This window comes from Erithacus rubecula, assembly GCF_903797595.1.
Source record: "Erithacus rubecula genome assembly, chromosome: 19".
NCBI classification, from domain to species: domain Eukaryota; kingdom Metazoa; phylum Chordata; class Aves; order Passeriformes; family Muscicapidae; genus Erithacus; species Erithacus rubecula.
The window spans coordinates 11035586-11054913 of record NC_136671.1 but is presented as its reverse complement, the minus strand read 5'-3'; the positions used below and the strand labels follow the sequence as shown (position 1 = coordinate 11054913).

General features: G+C 55.1%; 1 protein-coding gene across 2 annotated transcripts; it reads right to left on the bottom strand.

Moving 5' to 3' along the window:
* Positions 1–554: 554 nt before the first annotated feature.
* Positions 555–19007, bottom strand: HIP1R (huntingtin interacting protein 1 related). 2 transcript variants are annotated; one of them, XM_079322121.1, is made up of 32 exons: positions 18760–19007; positions 13352–13415; positions 12815–12957; positions 12464–12520; positions 12152–12232; positions 11974–12050; positions 11608–11669; positions 10423–10563; positions 9886–9943; positions 9731–9806; positions 9430–9567; positions 9297–9355; positions 9159–9231; positions 8689–8872; positions 8518–8606; positions 7807–7923; positions 7281–7382; positions 6852–7046; positions 6555–6702; positions 6174–6260; positions 5791–5898; positions 5361–5497; positions 4695–4805; positions 4520–4578; positions 4352–4382; positions 4181–4243; positions 3595–3695; positions 2883–2988; positions 2065–2188; positions 1866–1927; positions 1592–1783; positions 555–1411 (listed from the first exon to the last, which is right to left on the bottom strand). In XM_079322121.1, the coding sequence occupies exons 1-32, from the start codon at positions 18799–18801 to the stop codon at positions 1406–1408; spliced, it is 3093 nt and encodes a 1030-aa protein (XP_079178247.1). In that variant the 5' UTR covers positions 18802–19007; the 3' UTR covers positions 555–1405. The 2 variants fall into 2 exon arrangements, with proteins under 2 accessions (XP_079178247.1, XP_079178246.1); XM_079322120.1 differs by lacking the exon at positions 18760–19007 and adding an exon at positions 18277–18494.
* Positions 19008–19328: the final 321 nt, after the last annotated feature.

Genomic DNA, 19328 nt, shown 5'->3' with positions numbered 1-19328 from the left:
GCAAGACACAAGCCAAACTCAAGGCAGCTGTGCTCACCTTGTTATGCTGAGCTCTAAATGCTTCAGTCTTATCACCCATATATTATGTATCATACACAGCTGCCTATTATATATATATATATATATAAAAAATATAGAAAATATATATAAATATATATGCAATATATATAATATGTACTAATATATATTATAAATCACCTATATTACCTATAATTATATATAAAATATAATTATCTTTATATATTAAATTTTATATATAGTGCATAGCAGTATAGGTACATAAAATATGCAAAAATGCATATATATATATATGTGCATATATATATATAGGCACATGCAGAACCATAGATAGATATGGCTACACATACATAGAGAAGACATATATATATATATATATATATATATATATATATATATATATATATATATATATAAATATGTATTTATGCACATTTAGCTAATTTACTGCCTCTCTCTGCCCCACAGCTCAGGCCCAGTTTCCTGCAACCAACTCTGTCATCAACTCCCTCCCCAACAACAAAGCAACACAAAAGTATTTTAAATATTGCTCCTTTAATAATCTACATCCTGGTAGTTGCTCCAAGGGAAGACACAGCTGACAGGATTTGGATTCTGCCCCCATATCTCTCCACATCAGTAATTCCTTATTGCTGCAGACTTCTCTAGCCCCTGGCTCCCACAGGCCATGGTTAGATTTAATTCTGCAAATTATCTTAAATATAAAACATAATGCAACTCATCCCTTGACATTGCTGTAGTAATAAAAAATAGAAAAGGAAAAACAAAATAAAAATGTATCCTTATTGCCAGTGTGTGTCAGTAGCTGCTTTTCCCTAACAAAAGCCCTGCTCCATGTGCTGGGGAAGGTGAAGGCTTCCCTTCCTGCTGAGGGCTGATCCTATGCCAAAATGAAGTCAAATATTCCTCAGGTTGGAAAAAGGGAAATTAAAAAAAAAAATGGTTGCAAGAAAAGCCCACCAGTTTCCTACTGTAAAACCAGTTCACAGTTCTTGGAAAGGGTCTGAGCAGTACAGTAGAGCTACATTTACTGAAAACTTCTAGTGCTGATAAAGTCCTTTTTTAAAATAAAAAAAAAAATTAACCCAAACGAACCCCAAATTAAATTAAACCAGGAGAGCCGGTTGGCAGGTGAGGAGGAGGAAGAGAGGAGGAGGAGAAGGAGGAGGAGGAGAGCACTCAGCAGTGCCTGGGGAGCACAGGAGCCCCACCACTCTACAGTTCAGAAAAAAGAAGAACAAAAAATAAAACATATTCCTTAAAAAACATCCAGTTGGGGATGGTTTGCGGGCCGGGCGCTGAGCAGACGCCGCGTGGGAAGGCACAGCAGCGCGAAGGCAACGTTGATGTGTGGGGCTGGGGCTGCCTATGGCTGCAAGGGAAGGGGACAAAGCAGAGTCAGGACTGTGCCCTGAACAGCCCCCAGCCCGGGCACCCCCAGCCCGGGCACCCCCAGCCCGGCCCAGCCCAGCCCGGCCCAGCCTCCCCCAGCCCGGGCACCCCCAGCCCGGCCCAGCCCAGCCCAGCCCAGCCTCCCCCAGCCCGGCCCCACCTCCCCCAGGCCGGGTTTCTGGGCGATGGGCGGTTTCTTGAGGATCCCTCGGCGCGGTGCCGGCGCTGGTCTGGGCTCCCCGTCCTCGGCCGTGTCCTCGCAGCCCCCGGCCAGGCCGTAGTGCTGCTTCCTCAGCTCCCCCAGCCGCACCCGCTCGCCCTCCAGGCGCTTCTCCAGCTCCAGCACCTTCACCTGCAGCCACAGACCATCCTGGCACCTGTGCTGGGGGCAGAGGGACCCCAGTGCAGGGCTGGGGCTGATCCACCTGCTGTACCTGTGTTTCCATCTCTTCTTTCTTCAGCTTGATGAGGGACATGCCTGAGAAGTCCATGGTGTCTGTGGGGGAAAGCAGGGCCCCTCCTGAGTGCATCCCTCACACACCAAAGCAGAGCTGGACGGGCACTCTGGGGTGTGCCCCAGGCCAGAAAGGGATTTGGGCTGTTTTTTCCACCTTTTCCTTGCAAAAACCTCACCTTTCTCCTCTATCTGCTCTTGCCCTGACTTGGTGGAAGCCACCACGTTTGCTGCCATCTCGTTGACATTTCGTGAGCACTCCTGGAGCCTGGCCAGGTTCCTGCTGCTCTTCTCAGCCTTCACCTGCAAGGAGCACAGCAATGGCTGTGGGTGCCCACCACAACCCCCCATGGAGCTCCAGGGAGCCCCAGGCAGAGGCAAAGAGCTTTTGGGTATGAAAAGCTGGGAGTGGAAAGAATGGGTGGACAGATGGGAAGGTTTATCCTCAGTGATCCCATCATGGCCAGACAAGGTGATTCCTGCAAAGCCCTTCAGCCCCAGGGCACCAAACCAGCTCTGCTCCCACCTGAGCCAAGCACTCAGTGAAGACAGCTCTGGTTTTTTAACCATGCTCTTAATTTTAAACCATTTAGTGCAAAAATCCCTATGGATCCCCCTCCCTCCACACCTGCATCTTTGTGTGCTCACTGAAACCTCCACCCCTCACTTCCACCCACACCAACAGGAAAGGTGGCAAGGACCAAAGTCCATCCTCAATTCCAGCTCCTGCAGCTGCTTTTCTGGATTCCTTGTTAGTTATTAACATTTCCTTTACATAACCAGCTTGACAGGAGGAAGACAGGAGGTTTTACCCATCTTCATTTCCAAGGCAAGCCTCAGGTGTGGGAATATCAACACATGCATTAAAATCACAGGCTGGAAAACAGCAAGAGCCTCCCTTCTCCCTGCTCTGGGAGGCTGCAGGGTTGGCAGAGACGATGGGAACACTGTGGGACAGCATGAGGAGACACCCAAGGGACCCTGCTGGGACACCCACCTTGGAGGCAGCCACCAGCTGGGCTGTGCTGGCAGCGATTTCGTGGGAGCAGACGATCAGCTCCTCGTATTTCCCCGTGTGCAGGACAACCCTGTCTGCAGACTCCCTGAGGTGGGGTCAAAGGGAGAGTGTGTCAGACACTACAGAGCAAGTGCAGATTATTTATCTCCTGCTAATACCCTCAGAAAGCAGCAGCTGGATCCAGCAGCTTTGTAATTACAGAATCATGGAATTGTTACAGTTGGAAAAGATCTCCAAGATCTTTGAGTCTGGCTGTTATTAAAGCTCATACACAAAGCAATTACTCAAAGCCACGATCCAGATGATTTGAACAGAGGCAGGATTTTGTTTTCACAACGAATGAGATTTTTAAAGCTTTGTTCAAAAGATACCCTCCCATCTCCTGCACCCCAATCCAAACCACCCTATCCACAACCATCTGACCAGGAACTGGGACAGGAGGGACTTGATTTCACATTTTGCCTTCAGGGAGGAACTGCCATCCCCAACTGGGTGACCAGGTGTTCCAACCCAGGCTACAATTCCACGAGGAACCAGCACTGAACCAAACTGAGGGTCCATAAAAAGCCAGCAAAGCTCTCCATAAAGAGCCAGCACTGATGCTCTGTGACACCTCAGCAGTGGGAATTTGGGATGATGGGGTGGCAGGAAGCCCTGGCTGCAGCCCATGAGCTGTGTCCAGGGTACCTACACCAGCTGTGTGGCTCCCCAGCCCACGGCCTTGGAGGCAGAGATCAGCCCTTCGGTCCAGCGCGAGTTCTTGGCGTAAAACTCCTGAGTTGTTGCTGCCCCCTGTTGGTATGAGAATATTATGGCCTGGATTAACTTGTGTCCAACATACAAGATATAAATCTGTATTAAATATCCATATAAATGTAACAATATATAAATTAATATATAAAGCCATGAATCAAAGGAGCAACACCATTCCTGTGCTCTCCATGCTGCTCTTAACTGACCTGCTTAAACACTTATCAAGGAAAACAACATCAGAGTCCCAAACCTGCAATTTTGAGCTGGGTTTGGTTTAAAACACACAAGTTTGGGCCATCATCTTTAGATGGACAAGGCTTTGCAAGGGTGACAGTGATTTGTGCATGAGAGCACAGGGCTGAGCAGCTCATCTGCAGCAGCTGGGACTGCCAGAGTACTGCCAGCAGGGGAAACCATGAAATCCAGAGTGTTCCTGCAATTTGGGGGAAATTCTCCTGTATTTCAGGTCAGTACAAAGAGATGAGTGTAAGAGATGAGTGTAAGAGATGAGTGCAAGGACTCACCCGGCCACTTTCCACTATCTCCTTCTGCAGGTTTGTAGATGTTGTTACAAGAAGTCTGATAGCCTGGAATGAAGGAAAACAGGTTTTGGGGTTTGATGGGGGTCTCACAGAGGAAGATTGATGCTGCTGCTGGAGTTCTGTGCACCCCAGATGGGTTTTTGCAGCACTGACCTTCATTAGATCCGTGCAGGAGTTAAGAATCCTGGAGGGAAGCAAGAGAAGTGTTCAGCACCCAGGGAAGCTTTGGCCTCAGAAAATGGGGCTTTTTTTGAGACCATGCAGCCTGTTTTGGAGCAGAGCAGGGCACAGACCTGTCCCACATCCCTCCCCAAAACTCACCGCTCGTTCACTTCCAGCTTAACCCCAGAGCTCTCACTCCTGGCCTGGCTCATCATTTCCTGTTGGGAAACACAAGAGGAAGGGTTGGATGCCATGGTGGGGTGAGAAAGGTGCAGTGATGGACACTCAGCTACCCCAAGGCCCCAGAAGAGCCCATCCTGCAGCTCTGTCTTACCTCTATCCTCCTGACAGCAGCCTCAATTGCCTCTGAGGTGGAGGCCATCTCCTTCTCAACCATGTCCCCCAGCTCCTCCTGCTTGATGTCCAGGCTCTTGGGTCTCAGCTCCTGCCAGAGGAGGCAGCAGGCATGAGCAGGTTGTAGGCAGAGAAACAGAAGGGAATATTTACAAGGAATAACTACACACCAAGATACCCAATTTCTTCCCACCCCCACCAAATAATGAAAGCTGAAGGAGCAGCATTCTGCAGCCTGCAAAGGTGAAGGTACCTGTGCCACCAATTTGCAGCAAAATGGCTCAGGGACCTCAGGGGTAAGAAATGACCCAAATCAAGGTGACAAAACTCAATCACAGGAGCAGTTTCTGCTCCAGATGGCTCTGAAGAGCTGAACAGTGGTGTAAAGGAAAAGACTAATAGGGGTTTCACAAGGAGAAATATCTGAAAGATGGGAAGTTTCCTTCCACAGGGGTTACTGGGCTGAGGACTTCAGCTGATCTGAGAGTGACCAGCTCTGTACACCACCAGGAAGGGTCTCAGTGCTTGGAAGCTGAGATGGCTCAAGGAAAACACCAGAACTTGTGAGCATGGGGGACAAACCACCCCAAAGTGCTCTCTGGGACCCACAGATGGGAAGGTGGCTGTGCTGGGCTCCATCTCCTACCTGGGCCAGCTGCAGGACCCCTCTCAGTGCCCCCCGCACGTCCCCCAGCTCAGCACTGCCCAGCCTCTGCCTGTCCTTCAGCTTGTCCAGGTACTCCAGGCTCCTCTGGCCACACTCCCGGCACGTCTCTGTCAGCCCTGCAGAGAGCACAGCCTGCTGCCAGCCCTGCCTGGGCAAGGGGACCCTTCCTCCAGCCCTGCCCACCCTCATCTTCTCCCCCTCATCTACTGCAAATGTCTTCTAGGAGATTACAAGTGAGTTTCCAGGAGCAAAGTGCCCAAGGAGGGGCACTAGAGGGCAGGGAATGTTGGGAATGGGAGCATGGGGAATGTGCTGTACTTAGTAAAATCTGCCCTTGGCAGAGGGGACTTTGGGATGGCCTCCCTAAAGAAAAGAATCCCCCCAACACCCCCTGCATTGCTGCACTCACGGTCAGCGTGGTCCGTGGGGGCCAGGTGGGACGTGGCGCTGCCGTTGACGATGGTGTCAGCAGTCAGGTGTGCAAAGAGGGCCAGAGCCCCCACCAGCCCTGAAGCATCTGCCAGACACAGCACAGGCTCAGCTGCCAGCCCAGGGCAACCCCTGCCAGGCCCTGGGGGCTGCAGCTCATCCTTGGGGGCACTCAAGGATCAGTACGAGACTCAGAGATGTTGGGACTGACCCCTCCAGCTTGAAGGAGCACACAGGAAACCCCAGCCCCACACGTGTCCTTCTTTCACCAGGGCATTGCCACCTGCTGGTGGCCCTGGAGCCACCAGGGATGTATGGAAAGAGGAGGAAAAGGGAGCAGTGCCAGTGCCCAGCCCCAGGTACCTGCCATGGAGGCCACGTACTGCGCGTGCCCCTTCTCCAGGGAATCCGTGGACTCCAGCGCCGCCTGCGCCCGGCTCAGCAGGTAATCTGCAAGGAATTCAACTTCATTTCATGCCTTTCCTTAGCATGGCCTGGGTGTCTGCACCAGTGCTGACTCCTCGAGGCACCACTGAGTGGATGTAGATCCCTGGCTGGGGAACAGCACTAAAATCTGAGCAAAATAGTGCTGAAGATGAGAGCTAAAAATTCATCCAGGGAAGTCCAACCCCAGCTGCCTCAGGCATGATGGGAAAAATGCCATGGGAGAGCTGAGATGGAACATTATCTGTGCAGGAGGGAGAAGGCACAGCATGTTTCAGCCCCTGGGTGAGCAGGACTCACCTGGGGAGCTGGTGCAGCGGAGGTGCAGGGGGTCATCCAGCTTGGCCATGGCATCACGGAGGATGTCCTGGGCTTCTCTCACTGTCTCCTGCAGGACTCCAAACTGATCTTCCAGCAGCTTCTGCTGCAGGCTCTGCTCCTGGTTGCTCTGTGAGGAAAAGGTAAGTGGCACAGCATCCCCATCAGCAGCACAACAGCAGAGCCAACTATGCCATGACTGCTGGTGATATCCCACGGGCTGCATTGGCTGGCACCCCCAAACATCTCACCCCACAGGCTCTCCACACAGCACTGTACCTTCTCCAGGAGCCTGCCCTGGAGCTCTCTGATCTCCCTGGAGGCCTTGTCTGCCTCCTGGCTCAGCTGCAGCTCCCTCTCCTCGATGAGGCCCCGTGTGGAGAGCAGCTCACACTCCTTCTCGCTCACCGACCTCCTCAGCACCTCCTTTTCAGCATGCAGAGCATCCACCTGGGCACTGAGCTCCACACCTGCCTGCCACGGGGGGCCAGGACACCCTGTCACTCCCCTGTCACTGCTGGCACCCCAACAGACTCACAGGAGGGAGCTCTGGGTGTGCCCAGCTCGTGGCACTGCTGGGCTGGGCCCACGCTCAGGCCTGTGACAGCTCCTTGTGCAGCTGCTGTACCTCTGGCTGAGCAGGGTGGCAGGTCCATCCCCTGTGCCAGGGTTTGATGGCCCTGGGCAGTGCTGCCCCCAGCCCCATACCTGCTTGGCGTGGCTGAGCGAGCGCTGCGCCTGCTCCAGCTCGTCCCGCCGGGCGTCCAGCTCCTGCCTCAGCTGCTCCATCTGCAGGCTCTGGTCCTCCAGCTGTGCCACACACCGTGCCCAGGGCTCAGCCCCTGCCCCACTCCACACCAGCACCAGCCAGGATGGAGGGAATGAACCCAGCCGTGTTTTGCAGGGAGGGGGTTTTGGGGTCTTGGGCAGGGGGCATCTCCTGGAAAGTCTCCTTTTCCCACACCAGGAATTTTGGGAGCAGGCCCCATCTTGAGCCCCAGAGAAGGAAAGCATTCAAACCCATCAATTTACACTGCAGCATTTTCTTAGGGGAAGAAAGGCAGATTTGGGCAAGAGGGAATGAGTCATACATTAACAGCTTCCAGAGGAGCCAGGGCAACTCTCCCTTGGAATCAGGGCCCAACAGCAACAACCACCCCTTTCCCTTGCTCCCAAACTGCCTTTCCCAGGCTGGGGAGGCCTCAGTGCTGGCAGGGAAGGATCCAGAGCTCACCTTCATCTCAGCCTCTCGCTTGACCTGCTCCACCTGAAATGCCAGCTGCTCCTTGACACGTGCCACCTCCTCCTGGCTCTGCTGTGTGACCGTCAGCTGCTTGGCAGTGTCAGCGTTCTGTGGGGGGACACAGAGCTCCAGGTGTTCCAAGGGAACCCTCACTGTGCCCACACTCCTTCCAACCAAATTCTAGCTCAGAGAATAAATCCCAGATAAATGTCTTTCTCACAGCATCCAAAATGCTGGCTGCCAGTGGGCATGGATTCAAGGGATGCCCCCTGCCTGGTGCTCAGAGGGTGATAGGAGCAATACAGGGGGACTGGGCAGGCATGAGCCACACCAGTGGTGGCAGAGGGACAAAGGGACAAAAGCAACACCAAAACACCCAAAACAAAAAACTAAACAGGTGAGTGGCACTGCTCAGACACAGGATCCCCATCACCAGCATATCCCTCAAGAGCCCCTTTCCAGGACTGGAGCCAAGCACCCCATGACTACTGCTACAAGTGATATCCCACCAGCCACACGGGCCACAGAAACCAGCAGAAACAGCAGAACACCCCAAAAAACAACAAAAATACCCAAAGGGACAATGATGGAAGAGGGAAAGGGTGCTCAGCTCTGCCCTGGATACCCCAGCCCCAAAAGGGAGGGATTTAATTCTGGGACACTGCCCTCAGTGTCAGTCCCTGCCTGCAGAGGCAGCATTACCTTCCTCAGGAGCTCGGCGTGGGTGTTGATGAGCTCGCTGTGCTTCTCCTTCAGCTTCGTGTAGCGGATCTCGGTGGCACTGGCTTTCCCTGCAGGGGTGGGAGACCCTCAGTGAGCACAGCAAGGGCAGCCCAGGGCCCTGGGCACCACAGCACACCCCAGGGCACCTACTCTCAGCCTCGGCACAGAGTCGCTGGGACCTGTCACTGTCCAGCTTCACCCTCTGCAGCCTCTCCAGCTCATCCCGCAGCTGCTCGTTGTCCACCAGCGCCTTCTGCTTCTGCTTGCGCTGCTCCTCCACTTCTCCCTCCAGGCTGTTCACCTGAGCCTTGAGCTGGGTGATGTAGCGCTGTGCCTGCGGGGTCACCAGACACTGGGGCACAGCTCTGCCCTCCCCAGCACCCCCATCCAGGTGCCCTGCTGCAATTTGGGCAAAGCAGCCCTGGTAAAGCTCTCCCCTTTACCCCTGCAGTCACTCTGTCCCTGTTGATAACAACAGGACAGCAAGGGACTGGTCTCACATGCCTCCACCCCATCAGGAATCACATCCTGGTACTGAGACGCCAGGACCCCATTCCTGCTGCATCCCTTTAGCACAGCACCAAACTCCACCTCATCCTCCCACCCCAGCCAGGCTTTACCTCCAGTTTAATCTTCTCCATCTCTGCACGCAGCGTTTCCACCTCCTTCTTCAGGCTCTCTATCTGTGCATCCCTGTGGGCAAAGGCAGGTTGGTCCCACGTGGCAGCAGCCACTGGCCCCTGCTGGCCCCCCCATACCTGTCATCCCAAACGCCGTTGGGCGGCCCGAAGGTTTGCTCAAACAGATCCGAGGTGATCTGGGGAGGAGAGGGGCTGCTGAGCTGTGCCAGGACACAGGAGCCTGCCCCCCACCCCAGCCCCAGACCCCCACCTGTGGCTCCGTGGTGGAAGTTGTGCTGATCTCAATGAGGTTCTCTGGCTCCTCATCCTCGGGGGCTTCCTCAGGGATGACGACCACCGGCTTCACGTGCTCAGCCAGCGCTGACGCCCGCAGGAAGTTCGGGGGGCTCTGTAGGGACAAAAAGTTATTGCAGCCTTGCAGGGGATTCAGGAACTGCAGCAGGCAGAGTGCCAAGAAGCCAGAGGGTCCCTCTGCAGTGTCCGCAGACCCCAAACCCATCCAGAAGGGCACCCACAAACTCTCCAGAGCACCACAACAAGTCCTGCCATACCTCTGGCAGCCGAGGGATCTGGATAAGCCGCTTGAAATACAGCATGTCAGATGCCTTCTTAAAGAAATTTTTAAGGCTGGAGAGGAGGGAAAGACAAAGGGGAGATGAGAGAGGGGTTGGAAGGAGGGAGGGGACTCCACCTGGGCCCCAGTTACCTGCGGAACTGCTCATGGAAACGGTCCCGGTGGCCCTGCAGGGTGTCGGCCGGCAGACCTGGGTGAGGAGGGACAGCTGTGACTGATCTGGGGCTGCACATGAACACATGTTCACAGACCCCTCCACTGCAAAAGTCAGCAGGGTAAAAGCTGGGAGGGAGTGGGATGTGAGGGGTCAGGATGGGAAGGATCCCAGCACAGGGATCAGGGATGCTGCACAGGGAGATGTGGGTGTGGAAACTCCAAAATACCCACATAAGGCTGCTGGCACTATGCTGCCCAGTGATCCCATGCTGGGGGCTGGCAGGCCAGAGCATGTGGGCTTGAATTAATCAAAAGTCCTTCTATTCATTAATCAAGAACAAGTCCTTCTAATTCCTTTATCTGGAATGTCTGTGTGGGATGGAGGAGGCCCTTAGAGCCCAGCGAGGATACAGGGACATGGCAAAGGATGCCTCAATCCACACCAGCCTCATCCCCAGACCCAGAAGCCCACCCTGGGAAAACACCAGCAGGGAGCACATCCCCAGGACTCACAGGAGTGCAGCTTGAACATTAACTTGACAGAGTAGTGGTAGAGGTGGCTGCAGTCCTGGATGACCTGGATGAGGGGGGCCAGGCGGCACTGCACCGCCGACATCTGCGACACGGCCATCGAGGTGTTGAGCTGCCTGAAAACTGAGGGGAGCTGTGTTTGCAGAGCTGCCTGTGCCCAGCCACACTGCTTGATCATTAACCACGGCGGATGTGGGGCAGGGGAAATGCCAGGGCTGCTGCCCTGAGCTGAGAACAACCCCACTCTGAGCAGCAAAAACACCCAGAGGGACCATGCTGGCAGAGGGAAGGGGTGCTCAGCTCTGCCATGGATATTCCAACCCAAAAAGGAGGAGTTTAACCCCAGGATGCTGCCCTCAAGCTGCTGCTGAGTAAAGTGAGAGGTTTTGCTCCATTCTGTTTAATCATGCAAGGATCTGGGAGAGGATCCCGGGCAGGGGACGAGCCCGGCGGCACTGCAGCCTCGCCTGCCCCTGCTCAGATACAGATCCCTTCCCTTGGCAGGGATCCAGGCTGCACATCCACCCTGGCTTCTTCCCTGCTCAGCTTTAAAGTATTTATGAATATAAATTCTCTGTATAACTGGGTCAGGAGGAGAAGCAGGAGGCTGTTGGGAGCCGGGAGCACAGTACCTCCCGCTGTGCCCTGTTTTCCAGGGCAGCTCCGTGCTCCTGACTCTCGACAGAGGAACAATCTGTCACCCCACTAAGCCACCTAAAAATTCCTAAGGAGGTGAGAGACATGAGCAGGGGCATCCAGCCCTCCCTGGAGGCATTTCAACGAGGGGAAATGAGTCTTTAAAAAGAAGTACAGCCCTATCCTCTGCTTCAGAGGGACAGAAGGGATTTGTGCAATGCATATGATTAATGTGGTTGTATAAAAAGGAAAGAAAAACATATTTCAGAGCAGCTCTGCTCTGAAAACAACACTCTGCCTTGCTCAGGTGGGTTCAAAGCAGCCACAAGCTCTAAATATTTTCCTACAACTGCCTCTACAGAGCTTCAACAGGGGAATCCATCTGAGAAACCACCTCAGAAATCCCATGGGAGGAGGAGGGACCTGAGCCTCCAACCTCGGCTTCCCGGAACTCCATTCCCGACTAAAGAGCGAAACTATTGCTCAAGAGCCCCGGGGCGAGTGGGAGGGGCCTCCCTGCCGCCTCCTCACCTGACTCCGACAGCTTCAGCTCACAGTCCAGGTAGTCAAACAGCTCGACCGTCAGCTGGAAGCTGCCAAAACAAACCAAACCTCCATCACTTGACAGCAGAGACATCTTTACTCCAGCTGCTCGTGTTCACTGAGAGTCCTCATGATGGCAAAGACTATGATTGACAAGAATTTGGGGTTTTTCTCTCTGCATTTACATCCCACAGTGCTTTGTTGGTGCAGGAGAAATCAGACACCATCCAAACAATTCACACAATCCCGGTGACTGCCCCATCCTGGAGTGGCTTCATCAGCAGGACACTGCCAGCTGGAAGTCATGGAGCTGGTGATCACACCCTGGGCACTGAGCCCCACCAGGACACTCACATGTTGTTCACATCTGTCCCTGCAGTCTTTTCCAGCACCTCATCTGACACTTCGAGGCCCGGGGGGAACTCGGGATGCTTTGGAAAAGGAAGGAAAAAGCCATCAGTTGCTGCTAATGTTCTTGCTGGCGTGGTATATCCCCTCATTCATGTGGTGTGGAGGAGGCAGAGGGTCTCACCTTGACGTGGAAGGAGATCTTGGTGAGCAGGAGCCGTGTGTAGATGCTCACCAGCTGCCCGTACCTGTCGTGCAAATGGCCCTGCAGAGACACGAGGGGAAATGAGGAATCCAGAGTGATGTAACCAGATCCAGCAGATCCCATGAGCCAGTGACCTGCACCAGCCCTGTGGCTCCACCATGCATACAACCATCACCAAAGAGACAGCAGGTTATTTCTGGTAGGGCTTCACCCTCTCTATGCCCACTGTGTTCCTCAAAAACCATCCCCAATCCTCCTGGGAGGCACAAACCTCCACTCTGTCCCACTCACCCACAGGTCCCCCGTCTCTCGGATGTTGCTGCGGTACCTCTGGCAGTCCTGGAGAACCTGGAGACAAAAAAGGGAAGGATGTGACACACTGGGGCTGGCTGGCTGCCCTGATGTTGGGGGAAGAGGAGGGATCCAGCCCCTTACACCATTCCAGCTCTGGGAGAAGTTCCAGCCTTCCCTTGGCACCCAAAAGTCGGGAATTTGCACGGGGAACTTTCAAAGATGCAAGACAACAGAGTGTCCCACAGCCTGGGAAAGGTGGCTGGGGTAGGGAAAGGATCCCACTCCTTCACTGGCAGGAATTTCCCCCTGCCAGTGGAGCAGGAGGGACAGTGCAGAGGGGACACTCACATTGGGGTGGCCATCACGCAGGACCTTGTGCAGGACGTGGCAGAACTTCCAGCTGAGGATGGCACTGCTGGGCAGGGGCAGCCCGATGGCGTAGGACCAGAAGGTGAACGCTCCCTTCTCGTGGTGAGTCCCCAGGATGATCCCTTCCAGTGCAGTCAAGGCCAACTGGATACACACAGAGCAGGGGACAGGCTGGGCTGGGGACTGTTCTTGTTCAACTTTCATTGAACAGAGTGTCCTGTGAGCACAGGGATCACTGGCACAATGCAGCACCCCTAAATACAACCCCCAGGTAAGACCCCCATTTGCCATTTTTGGGTGCTGAAGGCCCTCTGAATTTTACTGCCAAAGAAATGCAATTTTATTGCACTGCTCGTTTGCCTTTTCACTGATGGATGAATCTCTGTGATGCCAGCCCCCAAGCAAGTTGTGCATGGATCTTTGTCTCCCAAATCTCCTGTGACTCTAGCAGCAGGGGGTGACACCCCCACACCCCAAACTCCTCCGTGCTCTCCTGGGAGCCAAGGGAAAGGATACGTCGGGCATGTTTCTCCTTCACTGGTGCCTCCTGGGTGTTTATGGCTTTGCTGATGCTGATGGCCTGCAAGAGGAGGGCAGAGTGACTGTCAGACATGGTATGGTGCCCATGGCTACCCCAAAGTGCTGGTGCTTTTGGGGAATACCCTGAATTTTAGAGCACATTTGTCACCTCAAAGTCATTTGAAACACATCAGAATAGGCTTTTTTATCCACAAACAAAGCATCCACTAAACTCCCCATCCCCAGCAGGATCTGTCAGGATCTGACCACTGCTGCTGGTGCTCCCGGCTGTCCCTGTCCCAGGAAACCAATTTTTGCATTTTTGCAGCCTGAACTCAGCGCCGTGCCCGGGGAACATTAAAGCACAACAGTGAGATGCCAAATTCCAGGGTTGTTTGTGTAATCACAAGGAGCCTTTGAACCACGGGGGAGTGGTTTGGGTTCTTCTGAGGATGTTGCTGCGCACAAACAGCACGTGGGGAAAAGCAGCCCCCAAGCAAGGAGGGAGTGGCAGCCTCAATGCCCATCTTGATGGAGCAAAAATACAGAGCAATGTGATTATCAGAGGAGGATTATCTATATTTTGATGTTTGATCATAGCACTTTAAATTAGGAATTTATTATAAAAGATGACCCCAGACTGGAGTGGGTTGCATCTCCCATGTGTTAATGGGCTGCAAATTCAAGTTGCTGTGTTTGATGAGGATCTTCCTACTGCTCCTCAGACTCAACTGAGCTCCTTCACCCTCACAGGAGCTCTTGGGCTCTGCCTGTGTCCATGAGCCATGAGAGGAAAAAGATCCCAGCTGGGAAGGCAGGAAGCAGCTCCACTGCCAGCACTTGTGCCGGAAGAGGAACTCGGTCCCTCCCTGCAGCTCCACAGCCCTAAAACCTTATAAAAGTCCTATCTACCTGCCCAGGAAAGCACCTGCTTCCACAGGGCTGCTTGTCCAGGGACCCCTCTGAAATGAGGTGCTTTCCTATAGGAGGAACCTGACGCCGAGTTATCGAGTGCTCCTGACTTATGCAGGAGGAACTCAACACCAAAGGGGAAATGTCAAAGGTGTCCATGCACCAAACCCACCCCAAAGGAGTCTAGAACAGCTACCCACAAACTGACCATGACAGCAACAAAACCATGAATCATCCCAAAAAGTGAACCTGTCCCAAAGTGCTGAGGCCAGCTGCTGGGGAGAGGGTCTGGCTTTGCCTTTCCTGCAGCAGCAGAGTCCTGGTGTTACCCTGCCGTGTGGGGCCGTAAAGCAGAGCAGAGTTAAGCTGGTGACTTGCTGTAATCCTCTTATCCCCAAAGGTTAACGAGCCTGGAGTGCCCAGGAACAGGCAATAGCAGCACAGCTACCTCTCCCAAAGTGCCTTCACAGCCACCCAAAAGCCTGGAGCTGGCAGAGGCTGTGCCCTCGATGGCAGCTTGGCCAGAAAGATGTGCCACAGGTCCTCAGGGATGCCAGCACCTCCCACAGGATACTGACAGCAAGGATGGTTTATCCTGGACCAGGGAGCAACTAAGCCAAGGCTAGGAAGGATTTGGAAATGCACCCTGCAGGGAAGAGCTGCTGCAGGAGTTACTGAATCATTACTGAGACATTTTGCATAGAAGGAGCAGGGACGTTTTGCTTCCTGCCCTAAGACAATGCTGTCCCAACCCATCACACTCATCCCAACCCATCTATGGAACCCAAGCCTCACAGGAGTCAGAGGAGGCACAGCCAGAAGGGTCAAAGTTGAGACTGCAGACCCCTAGAGAAGGAAATGTTCTCTGTCCTCAAGGATAGGACCTCAGCTGCTCAGTGGCTGGGTCCTGCTGGTCTGTCCCAAAACAGAGCTGTAATTCCCACTGGCAGTGGTGGTTTTATTGCAACTATTGACCTTAGTCTCACTCCTCAGCCAAAACTGAGCCCAGGAAAGGTCTGTTTCATCCTTGGTGATTCAGTGCAGAGGTTTCACTGAGCCATTTCATGTCCAGCACAAGGACTGGACCATGCAGAGGCAGCCCCAGCCTACACACAGCACCCCCATGAGAGGCTGTGTCCAGCATGGTCCCAAATAAACCATAGTGGCACCAAAACAATGCCAGTCCCTCTGTGTGCCTCCACTGCCTCCAAGCATCAGGTTGGTCAGGAGATGCAGGAAAATGGGATGATGGCACCAGGGATGGGCATGGAGCAATGCTGCAGCCTGGGACACAAGTGCTGTCAGGATGTTCCTGCTGGCTGCCTGACAAAGCCAGGCTGTGGAGGATGGCTCCAAAATGAGGAGATTCACCCTTGACCCAACCTCTTGGGACACCACTGGCACATCCAGAGACGGGCAGGTCCTGGGCAGGTGCACAACCAGCCTGGCCAAAACTGTGATGCAACCTGTGGACTGTTCCCCATCACTGACAGGCACCAGGGTGAGAAGCCAACCCCAAAACCTGCCTGGCTGTGGGCTGTGGGAGCCCACAGGGGTGCAGCTTTGCTCACAGCCTGCACGTACCAAGCTGGTGACTAAAGCTGGGATCAAAGCGCCCAAATGAAGGAGCACAGCTCACATCCACCCCTTCGTTCCAGGCTGCTTTTAATTAGGGCTGATCCTCCCGCCCACGGCTCCCAGAGCCCCACCATCCCACAGGGTCCCAATCCCCACCTGGCAGGTGGATGCTGGGTCCCAGCATGATGCCAGAGTAGGAGAGATTTTTTTTTGGCAGCTGGAAACCTCCCTGGCCAGGCAGCACGAGAGCTGTCACAACAGCTGAGATACGAACTCCAGAGCTCCCTTCCTAACGCTGCTCCTTCCCAAATTACACCAGGAAAACACCACTTGGCAGGCACACACAATGCAATCCTGCAGGCTCTAGAGCTCATTGGATTTTTAACCTTTCTGTTTAAGAAAAGCAAAAACTGGCAGCAGAAAAGGACAAGTTTTTCCTCCTGCCAGGCTGCCGAGCAAGTGCCTCCTGTGGGATGGTGATTTCCTACTGCCCACGCATGGCTTCTCCAAGGGAGACATCTACATCACCCTGACTCAAGACATGGAAAAGCATTCTCAGGGAAAGCAGGTGACCTTCCTGTCACCCACAAGGACCTGGGATCACAGCAGGGTCAGCAAGTCCTGTCTGTAACCACAGACATCACCCAGGCCCTCACAGGGGAAAAGGTGATGGCACTCTGGATTCTGGTACAGAATCCTCAGGCAGCAGAGGGATGTGCCAGCAGCATCTCTGTGACACAGAGATGAGCAGGGGACGTGCCAGCAGCACCCCTGTGACACAGAGATGAGCAGGGGACATGCCAGCAGCACCCCAGTGACACAGAGGCGACTGGCAGCCGGCTGGGCAGCTGCTATAATTAGAGGAAAAAGGCAGATCAATACCCACTGAACAGTTCTGCTCTCACTGAAGCACCACTAAAGGAAACCACATCAGAATAAAGCTCCTTCAGGACGGTTTTTAGCGGTTGCTGGAAACAAGGTCAGTTCTGGGCAGTGAATGTGACAATCAGTCAGCGAGCCTGGGGTCAGAGAGCTAAAAGCTCTAATAGAGAGCAACCACCTCTCTGCCCTGTCCATGTCTCCGCTCACAGCATCCCTATGACTGCACAGATTTCCAAAGCACAAGTCCCAGCTAAAAGCCCAAAATGCCCTGGAAGGAGGGGGCAGGAGAGCCCAGCTCCCACCCGGCCGGCACGGGCAGCCCTCGGGTTTATCAGCGGTGCCCAGCAGGGCGATTGAAGGAGACGCGTCCAGAGGGAACCGGAATTGCCGGTTTTCCCGTGTTGCTCCCCAAACCCAGCAAGCTCCGTTTCCTACCCAGCACCGTGACCCTGAGAGGCCTGAAATTCCCACCTGCCTTCGCTGGCGCTGTCCGGGGCCAAACCAGCCCAAGGGCTATGGAAGGATGCGCAAAGCAAAGGGGCAGAGGGAAAAACATGAGATGAATGCACAGCCCGCAAAAGCAGAGGAGTCAGAGGAGGCATGCACTGTTATTTTTGCTGGGGTAGCAGAGAGCACATCACTCCGTCCATCCCTCTGCCCATCCCTGCCCACGCTGAGTACTTCATTTCCCACCAGCCATATGCCAGCCCCATCAGTGCCCGACCGCTGCCCATCCCCCGGGGACCAGAGAACTACGGAGACCCCGGCCAAGCCGGACACCATGGGGTACAAACACCTTCGAGCTTTGTTTCCACTCCGCCACCCTCCGTGGGTCCGAACACCCCGATCCCCGCAGGGTGACCGGAGGTGACCCGGAGCGGCGGGGCAGGGGTGAATCCAGCCCCGGTGCCAAACATTCCCCGGTGTCGCTGGGGCTCGGCGGGGATGCGGAGATGCCCATTCCCGGGGCGGGGGGCTGCCGCGGAGCCTCCGGGCTCGGCCGCGCTCCGGCCGACACCGTGAAACTTTCCGTGTGTGCTGCCGGCCGTGTTTACCTGCTCTCAGGCCCGGGAGGAGCGGGGGGGGCGCAGCGGCGGCGCGGGGCCCGGTTGCCCGCGGGGGCGGCGACGCTCGGCGGGGACGGGCGCGGGGACGGGCGCGGGGGCGGCGGGACGGGCGGGCGCCCACACGGGACCGTCCCGCGGCCGCGCCGGGAGGAAGCGGCGGCGCAGGTGGGGGCGGGGGAGCGCGAGCCGCGCCGGCAGCGGGGACGGACGGGCGGACACGGGCACGGGCACGGGCACGGGCAGAGGGACGGCGGCCGCGCTGCCCCACCGGCGCTTCCCCGGAGCCCGGCGGGGACCCGAGTCCTCCATCCCGCCTCATCCCATTGCCCGAGAAGCCCCCGCGCTCAGCCCGCCCTGAGGCGATGCCCCGCGGGAAGGGCCGCCCCGCACCGTCCCCCAGCCGGGAGCAGGACCAGGACTAAAAACCGGGACCGTAACCGCGGCCGGTCCCGCGGCCCCTCCGCCCCCTCCCGCCGTCCTTGCCTGGCTCTTGTCGAACTGCTCCCGCTCCGCCTCCAGGCTGTGCCCGCCGCGGCGGCTCAGCACCCGCGCCGGCACGCTCTTGATGCTGTTCATGGCGAGAGCTCCCCGCTCCGGTATCCGTGTTCCGGTATCCGCGCTCGGGGCTCCGCGCTCCGGGCAGGAGCGACCGGCGCCGCCCGCCCCCCGCCCCTCACGGCGCGCACTGCGCCGCGCGCCGCCGCGCCCCTGGCGGCCGCGCTCGGAACTGCAGCGCCGCTCCCCCCGCGGGCAGGTGGGAGCGCGCGGCGCCGGGGGACACGGAGGGGACACGGAGGGGACACGGACACGGAGTGGAGACACGGGGAGGGGACACAGACACAGGGAGGGGACACAGACACAGAGCAGCCCCCGCGAGGCACCAAGGTGATTCCCCAGCTCAGGAAACACCAAGGAACACCGGTCACCGCCACCTCTCAGCGCCCATCCTCACCCCTCCCACTGCACCTGCTCACAAACGCGCAGTTCTGAGCCGCGGAGTTCCAACATCAATTCCCGTTACCAAAGTCAATGACCGGAGCTCGCATCCACCCTGCGGAAAGGCTGAGGCTCAACAGAAGCTTTGTTGTCTTTAAATAATAATTCAGTCCAAGGATACAATAGCGAAGGGCTCCCTGGAGTATTGAGCTGCTTCCAGAAATAAGGCACCGAGTTTGAAGCGTTTCCATTCGAGAATCAGTGTGGTCAATAATGCAGTTGGGTTTTAAGTCACTTAGTGCTGAATAAATTAACCCAGTTATTCTCCTTCTTTCTATTCCACAAATCCAGGGCAGCCTGACACAAAATCCTAAGGCTCTGCAGATCCTCAACTGAGATCCTCAATCGCTTGAGCTCAGTTTTCTATATTGATCTTAAAGTCATCATTTTAACTCTCAAGGGATTTCAACTCAGTGAGTTCATCCAATAACTTGAAACACATTTAAACACAATTGCTGCTTGGAAGTTGCACCAATGTCTCTGTGTAGCTGCTGCACAGCTTTAGGGTGAGCATCATGGAATTGTTATCACTGGCTTTT

Coding starts and splice junctions, on each gene's coding strand:
- HIP1R (XM_079322120.1), bottom strand. CDS start 18,369: ATGAACAGCATCAAGAGCGTGCCGGCGCGGGTGCTGAGCCGCCGCGGC. Junction 9,232..9,296: donor AACGGCGTTTGGGATGACAG/GTATGGGGGGGC, acceptor CTTTGCCCACAG/GGATGCACAGATAGAGAGCC. Junction 4,806..5,360: donor GGGTCCTGCAGCTGGCCCAG/GTAGGAGATGGA, acceptor CTCCTCTGGCAG/GAGCTGAGACCCAAGAGCCT.